The sequence below is a fragment of the Rhinopithecus roxellana genome, chromosome 15 (assembly GCF_007565055.1).
Source record: "Rhinopithecus roxellana isolate Shanxi Qingling chromosome 15, ASM756505v1, whole genome shotgun sequence".
In the NCBI taxonomy this organism is placed as follows: domain Eukaryota; kingdom Metazoa; phylum Chordata; class Mammalia; order Primates; family Cercopithecidae; genus Rhinopithecus; species Rhinopithecus roxellana.
Window position 1 is genome coordinate 66,971,717 of NC_044563.1, and position 9,940 is coordinate 66,981,656.

General features: G+C 35.3%; 1 protein-coding gene across 12 annotated transcripts in view; it reads left to right on the forward strand.

Annotated features, from left to right (window-relative positions):
* ZBTB44 (zinc finger and BTB domain containing 44) overlaps positions 1-8,708 on the forward strand; it is a 70,919-nt gene extending 62,211 nt beyond the window's left edge. For 5 of the 12 annotated variants that reach the window (XM_030917700.1, XM_030917704.1, XM_030917705.1 and 2 more), the window contains exons 6-7: positions 808-1,086; positions 1,694-1,835. In XM_030917700.1, coding sequence (XP_030773560.1) covers positions 808-1,086; positions 1,694-1,724 — 310 coding nt within the window. In that variant the 3' untranslated portion in view covers positions 1,725-1,835. Of the gene's footprint in view, positions 1-807; positions 3,263-3,588 lie in introns of those variants that run through there. The other 7 variants (XM_030917707.1, XM_030917701.1, XR_004053566.1 and 4 more) reach the window with 7 other exon arrangements.
* Positions 8,709-9,940: the final 1,232 nt, after the last annotated feature.

A 9,940-nucleotide genomic window follows, 5' to 3' on the forward strand; every position in this document is an offset into this window, starting at 1 on the left:
AGCCTCTAAGATAAGACTTATTTCACATACTTAGTTTCAATTACCAAAAAATGCTTATAAGTTGAAAATTTAGGAAATACAGAAAAGTATAAAGAAATTTAAAATGTTTTCTGATCTCAACACTTAAGGAAATTAGCCACTGTTTTAGTATATTTTACTGTCTGTGTTTCCTGTGGGGACCGATAATTACTTTTTAAGGATTAACACATAACCAAATCTCAAGGCATTCATTTACACATGCTGATTCAAAGATAATTTATTAGTATTTTCATATGTCAAATGTAATAGCAGGATACACATAAATTACTTTCTACATTTCCCAGCTGTATAGTAGATTTCATATCAGGTCATTTATGCATAAGGACTTAGTTTCTTAACTAACCCGTGTCAAGTTTAGTAATACAAAGCTAGGTTTATGTATCTCTTACTCAATGTATAATCAAGAAAAGTTAAGCATTAAAGGTACTCAGATGATCTTTTTTTAAGTGAGCATGCTACATTTGTTTTGTATATAGAAACTCCTCTACATAGAACAAGAGAGGCTGTTAAGGTGTCCAAAGTTATAATGAAAGTGATAACCTGATGTATTGGTGGTAGGGAAGATTGATACATTTTGGTTTTAATGGATGTTTTGGTTCATATTTAGCAAAGTTTGTAAGTGGAAAGTTCCTGAGTTTTAATCTTCACCGAACAATTAGTGAAATGAAAAGTCCCAATTTTGTTGTATAAATCAGAGCTTTTTATTGTTGCTTATCTATTACTGGCTTGAAAATTAATTCCATATTTCGTCCTTTGCCTCTTATCTAGTGATTTCCTAGTACCGGACTACTTAAACCAAGAACAAGAAGAGACCCTTGTTCAATACGATCTTGGAGAACACGGTTTTGAAAGCAACTCCTCTGTTCAAATGCCTGTAATTTCACAGGTCTCCTCAACCCAGAATTGTGAAAGCACTTTTCCCTTGGGGTCTCTTGGTGGGCTGGCAGAAAAAGAGGAAGAAGTGCCAGAGCAGCCAAAGACCAGTGCTTGTGCTGAGGCAACCAGAGATGACCCCCCAAAATCAGAGCTGTCTTCTATAACTATTGAGTAATTTTGTGATTTGGCTTCAGTTTTGTTTTTTGGAAAGTGCCTGTGCTTGGTCTTGTACATTTAAATTTAATTTAATTTTTTAAACAAAAAAAGCCGGGAGGGAGGGAGAGATTGGGAAAGCATTTCCCTTTTCACTTGCTGAGCCCTGAAACTGATTTTATTTTTCATAACCGAGAGATTGCTTCTGTAAGTACACAATAACATGATGTTGAAACAGAAACTATGAGACTTCAGGAGATCTGGTTGACTTAAAACTTACACCAGTTTCTTCTTCCATTGTTAAAAGTAGGCTAACAACAGACCATTAGCTAGAGAGGAAATCAGATGATTATTGACCTTCCTGAGTTGAGAGGGTACATGAGAAACTAATTACTAAACAGCTTGTCGGCCTGAGTAGATACTTACTGCTGTACACAGGACATTGTATAATATTTTGTAAAGCCTGTTGTTTTTGGAAGTATTTATGGTAAGCTTTCTTAAAAATTATTAGGGTAAATACTTCTGAAATCTGGCATACTTTTTTTATTTTAAGCTTTGTCATTTCTGTTGTGATTTTTCATGTGAAAGTTTGGTACTGAGATGGGCATTCTCTGTACCTTTATAGTACCACTCCAAAGGCAAAGAACCATGATTGACAACAGTCAAGCTGCGGATGAAATGACCAGGAACGGAGAATGAAGTATGTAAATCTCAGCTTCGTAGGAATTCTTATATTGCTTTTCTGATTAAAATTGCTGTTTACCTGGTCTCTGAATGTTAATGCCTGACCATGTCATTGCCTGAATCAGTTTTCCCCTTGCCCGGTCAATATGTTCTCTTGCATATATTGGCGTGCTGCCATATACAGTAAAAATATTGGAGATATTCTATGTTTTATATATAGGTTTATGTATTGTTGGGGATGTTTTCATTGTGCTCTTTTGGACATAATGAAGAATTCTCGATTGAGGCTACATCTTTTTTTTTTTTTTTTTTTTAAGAGGATGGCATGTGTTGCCCAGGCCGGAGTATAGTGGCCAAGTCATAGCTCACCGCAGCTTTGAACTCCTGGGCTCAGGCCATTCTGTCTCAGCCTCTTGAGTATCTAGGATTATAGGCATGCTCCACCACACCTGGCTGACTTCATTTTTATTTTTTGTGGAGACGAGGTTTCACTATGGTGCCCAGGCTGGTCTTGAACTCCTCGGCCAAGTGATCCTCCTCCTCTGGACTCCCAAACTGCCGGGATCACTGCACCAGCCAAGGCTACATTCTTAACCCAACTAGATTGTTTACTAAATCCCATATGACAGCGATACATTGTCCTTACGTATTTTTAGACATTGCAAAGTTATTAAAAATAGTTACTATTGTTTTTACACAATGTAGGCAACAATGTAAAAGATGAATATAGACTGTAAGATTTTCATCTATGACTCATAGATCTGGGAGAAAAAAGAAAATTGTTAAGACTAATGAGAAACTGAAAACCTTAAACTAATGAATATTACCACTTGTGCTGCCGAAAGTGTGAAACTTTTCTGGTCTGTAGTTGAAATTTATATGATCCTCTAGACTTGGGTATACTTCTCATCTGGTGCCATTAAAGCGTCTCTAATACTGATCCTAAATATTTGTAAGTCCATGAACAGTGAACTTTGGAATAAGTTTCTGTGTAGATACCCAAAGTTTAATAATTATGAGAGCACCTGATTTGATTAGAAAAGAGACAGAAAATAGTTCTTTAGTCAAAACACAAGATCTGAATTTTGTTCAGATGCTAGACCATACTAAATGTATATATTTTTAATTATAGTGATTTGTTTCATTTTTTTAGATTGGCTAATTCTGTAATTTTTTCCCCAAAAACATGAAGAAAGGAAAAGTAAATTCCTTAGAACTGTTTTAGGTTAGGATTCTGTCTCTGCCTATATTCTGCAGTCCTTAACTTGTTTTCAGTTCTTTACCTCACTCATGAACTTGTTTTTACCCATGTGCTCCCAAACAGAAGTGTGTTCTCTTCAGGAGAATCAGCATATACAGGTTATGATAGGCTCCCACTATTTATGCTTCTTCACTGATAGGGTTGAATTACTTTCTGCAGCAGACTATAATACTTCATATAGTAATGCTGTGTCTCAACTGGAGAGGTCAGGAATTTTAATGTCACATTGTGGTCTTTGAAAACTGTTAGGCCTGGCCGGGCGCGGTGGCTCAAGCCTGTAATCCCAGCACTTTGGGAGGCCGAGACGGGCGGATCACGAGGTCAGGAGATCGAGACCATCCTGGCTAACACGGTGAAACCCCGTCTCTACTAAAAATACAAAAACTAGCCGGGCGAAGTGGCGGGCGCCTGTAGTCCCAGCTACTCGGGAGGCTGAGGCAGGAGAATGGCGTAAACTCGGGAGGCGGAGCTTGCAGTGAGCTGAGATCTGGCCACTGCACTCCAGACCGGGCGACAGAGCGAGACTCCGCCTCAAAAAAAAAAAAAAAAAAAAAAAAAAAAAAGAAAACTGTTAGGCCTACCAATAGATAAATCTCAAAATTAATTCTAAAATCTGTATTGACAAGAATAGGTAAAATTATCACCAGGAATCATTGTTACCCTTAGTTCCAAGAGGTTTTTTTTTTTTTTTTTTTTTTTGAAAGAGCAAGAGGAAAGAAATAAGAATAAAGAAATGTGTAAGAATGGTTTGCAGATTTATTGGTTAAGTGTTTTTTAGTACATCCCCGATCCTAAAAACTTCACATTAAGAGATGCAAGCACAGTTTTGGTAGCTCTAAGATACTCTGTTCTCAGAATGAAGGATTACCCATCACTGGGTATTCCTTCCCAAGTAGAAACTTTAGATTTTCACTGGTAATTACAAATTGCCAAGTTTTATGGGAAATCTGAATATACTGTGAAAATTCATATCTGGTTAGTTGTCTGCTGCCCAGATCTTACCAATACCAGTAACTAACCAGAATTTAACATAAAATGATACAAACAAAGGCCTTTTTCTATTTCAGTGAGGGTACATTTTTCTTGATACATGTACTTCAAGGATATTGGATCTGTTTATGGATCTGTTTTAGGAAACAGATTTGCAAGGGATAATTGTATATATAGTAGTATTTAGATTTATTTCAAATTCATCTTAGGGATGCCTAGATGCATAATTTTTACCAGGACATATTGAAAATATTGCAAAGAGATAGCCAGTTATATTATCCCATTCATTAGAAATTACCAGTATAACTAAACAAATATTCCAGTTTTAGAACTTAAACGTAGCTATCTTTCTTAAAGCCAGGAGGGTAACTTTGTGGTATCTAAAGGGCTTAAATTTCAGAATGCAGAATAAATTGCCTTTTTAAAACCAAACATTTTATACAAGAAAAGATTTTATTTTCAGTTTTTTAACTACCAAATAGGTGTGATGTACTTTAGAAGTAAGCAAAAAAGATGTTCACCCATGATAATGGATGTTAAATCTCCTACAATTGTTCTTCTCATGTTTAAAGGGTATATTCTAATAGTGGAAGCATCTAGCATGTCAGTGATTTCATCTAATTCAGAAACAAAGGGATTAATATTGGTCTTTATTTTTTGGCATTTTAAGTTTTATATAAATGGATGCAGATGGAGATTATCACCCACAAATATATTTAAGTGGATTTTTCTCAATTTGAATTTCAAGTAATTTTTTTTATTTCAAGTAATTATACTTTTGGTTACATTGCCGGTTTTTTTAAGTTCTCAATTTCAGTAAGACAAAATATACTAAAATGTTTAAATAGCTTCATTCAATCTTACATTTTGACATTTCAGCAACTGTTCTGGCTTACAGTAATTAGGTCCCCTGTTATGAGACATGCCCTTTGTTATTAATAACTAGCAAAAGAAAAAAAAAACCTTTCATCATGTTAAAATACTTTACCAAATGAAATAGACTAGTTAACACATCTAATGTCGTCCATAGTTATTGGTAACTCAGTTACCTTCTAACTAAGGCCAGTTCAGGAGACTCTCCCAGTTTATAAATGGTTCCCTTGGGAGCCTTTGGAAGCTGTATTAAATATTTCTTTTATTTCTTCTTTTATTCTCTTAATCTAAATAGAGGCCAGTTATCTATTTTATGCATTTTTATCTTGAAGATTCTCAGATTATGTTTTAGTCCCTTTTAGCTTTAATAGTCCTTGAAAAATACATTACTGTATAATGTAGTGGCAATTCTGTAACACACAGAGAATTATTCTTATTACTTGAATGAATCCTAAAATTTTAATATTTTAGCTGAAAAGTGTGAGATTTGTGGAATTGATGAACAAAAGAATTAGAAACTTTCGTATGGTACTTTGTTTCACTCATCTGCAAAGTGTGAAGCTGTAATTCTGAAATAGACATCCAAGTGAATGAGAATTAAAAATTTTCTGAATATTAATACTAACTGGGAAAGAAAAACACTAGTGTGAAGTTTACAGTTAGAAGAAACAGACCCAAAGTTGCCAAAAGGTAATAAATAAATGTAGTTTTCACTGTAAGTTATTGAAGTAAGATGCTTTATTTGTAATATATTTAGATTTTGAAAGTTATTGAGAGATGAATGTATAAAAGCTAAATTTTCTTTTCTGAAGCAGCGAAACAAAATTGGGGTAACAAGGAAGCTCTATGGTGGCAAACATGTCTGTGAGGAATATTAAGCACAGTCCCACAGGCTTTAAACTCAAATCATGAACATTTAAATTAAGTCGTTCCTTATTTTGCCTATACTCATTTTTATCTTTCAGTGTCGTTTTTGCTTGACAGAGTATAGTGACAGAGTGTTTTTATTTGGAAAGTCCTCAGCAAGATGAATTAGCCAAAAGCAATAATGGTTCAGATTAAACAATGAAGTGGAATTGATTCAGTCCCAGGCCCAACTAAGGAACAGTTGTTCTCTGGGTGTCTCATTTTAGACGATCGATAAGTTGAGATGTTGTAATATTTATGGGGGGTTAAGCCTATATCAGTTATGGGATGAAGACTGGTAGTACCAGTACCATCAGTAGTCATACTTTTTTTTTACTTTTTACTAAACTAATACTAGACATTTCCACTCTGTCATGATTATATTTTTATGACAGGAAAATAAAAACAGTTCCATGTTTTTATAAATAGTCTCTGCAAAGATTTCAGATGTTATTGGTATCTCGGTTTGGCAGTATCTGAAAAATTGAGATTGCCTTTAAAGTGTTCATGCTACTTTTACTTAAGTAAACCCCCACTGTATAAGACCCAGGCCGGTTCCATCTAATACCAAGGTTTCTATGTGCATAATAGTTTACAAAGACTATGGATTAAAAATAAAAATTTTTTTAACTTTAAAATTTTTAATTTTTGTTCAAAGTATCTGGTTTATAAAGTCAAATTCTTTTATTATTTCCTTTCTCTTTTAAATTGACTGATTTTGCTGATTAAGCGTAAAGTCCCAGGCACAGTTGTGATGACATACTGATAAAATGGGTGCCTAGTGGGTTGAGGAGCTCCAGTGTCATGACTTTTGTTAAATTGCCCTTGTTTTCCCAAATGCCAATCTAGCCGTATTTAGATTTCATTATTCAATAAAACAGATTAAAAATCATCCCATAAATGAATGTTGAGGTTACCAAAGTACATCACCTGCTGAGGAAGGAGAAATCTTCCTGCTTTAAGGGAGCCCTGCCGTCTCTCCTTTACACGTTGTTTCCCTTGGTATTAGTGGAAGCTCTGTTCAAGATGGGAAGCCTTTCCTGCAGTTCTTAGAAGCACCTGCTTTCTAAAGAGAGCCTTTTCTAGGATTAGGTTATGTGTGTTTTCTCTAGGAGATTTTTTTGTTTCAGTTACCAATTTAATTTTCAAGTTGACAGATGCTATGTGAAGTCTCTCATACTGAGAGTAGTCCATTAAAGTTTTGAAAGTTGCACTGCTTTTCATCTTTCAGGTACCTGAAATGAATGACATCAGGTGTTTGGAAGGAGTAAGATCATAAACTTTATTCATTTTCTTCCTTGTACAAAGTGATGACTTCTAATGCTTATATCTCAAGGTATTTTTTAAAAAAGCAACAGTCCCTAATAGAGCAAAATTTGGTTTTGGTTCAAGTTCCCGATAATATATTTGATGTTTCTGTTGTTACTGGTGCCTCCTGTTGCATCAGATAGAGATTGCCTGCCTCTTTGTAGGGCACCCTTGTGGCACCTTATGTCCAACTTGGAGGATAGTATAGGGCTTCTTTGTGCCTCTACTATCTTTTCAAAAGCCATTTTATAAAAATCCTAGGTAGCCTATTTTAATATTTAAATATATATATTTGTGAAAGAACTTTTACAACAGACTTTTTTTTTTTACTTTAAAATTCCTGTATTTCCATTTTTAAGAGTAAATTTAATCTCCAGGATATAGAAGTGTCTTTTTTCCAGAGAAGCATAATGAGAAAGTCAGATTGAGGTAATAGACCAGAATTAAGTGATAGAAGAAGCTGTTGTTTGGTTAAAGGACACAGGTTTGAAGGAAAAAAATTTTGATGTAACAAATTTTTAAATAAAATTTTGTTTTTGTTCTGTAATTTCATATTTGCTGCTACAGTAGCTCAGTCTTTTACAGGGCTAACATAAATCTGGCTCCATTTAAAAACTGGAGTACTTCCTAGTGCAGCCAGCCTAGGCAGAAACTGTACACCATGGTCTTCCAGCTGGGTGACTGATGGCTTTGTGTAGCTGATGCATGCTTTAATATTTGCCTGTAGCCCTGCAGCAAGGAAGTTGGGGTAGGGGGACTTTTTTACCCTGCCAGTTAGACCATTATGATTCTTTCTGGGCACTGGCATTTTGTGAAACTCTCAAGGGAAGGTGATGCAGGGGAGAAAATGTGAATTAAATTACATAGATGGGTGTTTTTATGTCTTCTACCCCTTTCCTAGAATTAGTACAACTCTTAACTGTGCCAGTCCCCAGTTCACCAGCTTTGTATCCAGTCGTCATCTCATTCAAGTATGGCTTTACTTGGTGACACTGGCCATAGCTAAGTTACTTGGCATGTTTGACTTTTGACAATAACAGAAATGGTTTTGGATTTTGTTTTATTTCCAAAAAATGTATACAATGTCAGAACTTCACATTTTATATACTAGTATCTGGCTATTAGTATTTTACAGGAACCATAGTTCTTGGTGACTACATATATATATATATATATATTTTTGTGACCTTTTTTGTAAACTAAGTGCCGTTTCAACGTTACAATCATTTTTAGAGTTATTGTAATCAATGTGAATATCATGTTTTTTCAAATCTGTTCTGAGCCTATAGTGTTTGCTTTGTGAACATAAGTGTATTGTATATATTCTGTATAGTTATATTGTACTGAAATTAGCTTGTTTGATATAAGGAAAATATGTATTGAGTACCTTTTTGCTAGCCTGATTGTTTAATCTTTTTAAAAAAGGTTTAAACTTTTTTTAAAAAAAAAAAATTCTTTAAACTGGCCTTTATTTACATGGTCACACATAAAGTTGCAGTTAGGAAAGGGATGGGCAGGGAAAAACTAGTTTTGAGTGTCTTTAGATAGAAACATGAGACTAAGGTTTGGTTTTGTTTTCGTTTTCTCATTAAAATATCTTATGCTTTATGGAATAAAACTTCCTGCTGTTGTTATTTATTGTTTGCTGGGCGGTGGTGTTGGCTGAGGTCATGTGAGTGAGAAAAGGCATCAGAGTAATTCATTACTTAAATAATTATCTACTTAGAGTACACAGAGTAGAGAGGGTTACATTAGACAGCACATGTCAATTTTTGGTGAAGTAGAGCTTAAGTGCAAAGAACTCAAAAACACCATACCCCAACTTGGAAGGAGAGTATAAAGGCAGCTAGTTAGACAAAGTCATCCAATCCTAGAGCTATTGAATCAGGTTCTCCTATAAAGCTGGGTACTAATGGGTGGGTTGCATCTTTCAGAGTTGCTCTGATTCTTTCTGAAGTCGTATTTTATTGACTAGAGACCAACTGGTGCCATTTTGATGATATCTTACAACCAGGGAGTGAAAAGCAGGTACCTAACAGGGGAAAACAGCTCATTACATAGGTAATGAGTCCATGAGATCCTGAGGAAGGAAAAGTTTTCTAACTTTAGATTCATTGATGTGGATTTTGACAATACTGGTCTTTAGAATGACAGTAACAGGCAAAGAAAATTATTTTATTGACCTCAAGCTACCTGGATCATTTTAGAATTAAGTTCAGAGAGGAAGAGGGTAAATTTTAAGAAGCATACTCTTTCATTCCAGTGTGTTGAGCATTTTTAACAATTTGCCAAATCATTCAAGGTTAGAAAATGTTGAGTTCTTCAGTAGCCTTGACTACAGATGATGTATATAAGTACAGAATGAAGAATTCAAAACAGATATATCCTTGCCAGCCATGGTGGCCCACATCTGTAATCCCAGCACTTTGGAAGGCTGAGGGAGGAGAATCACTTGAGCCCAGGAGTTCAAGACCAGCCTGGACAACATAGGGAGACATTGTCTCTACAAAAAAAAAAAAAAAAAAAAGCTAGGCCTGTGGCATGCACCTGTAGTCCCAGCTACTCAGGAGGCTAAGGCGGGAGAATTGCTTGAACCTGGAAGGTCAAGACTGCAGTGAGCTGAGATTGCACCACTGCACTCAAGCCTGGGTGACAGAGTGAGAACCTGTCAGTTGACTTTGCATACTTGCGTATGAATTGTGTACCAGAAAGATTCCTTTCAGAGAATGATACTAAAAGTAATGACCAAAGATGTGTATCTCCTCTACTGATAGAGCAGAAATTAATAGTTTGGGCTTTTTCTCTTTTGAACGGGAATTTTGGTTCTGAGAACTAAACTTGAGAAAATTA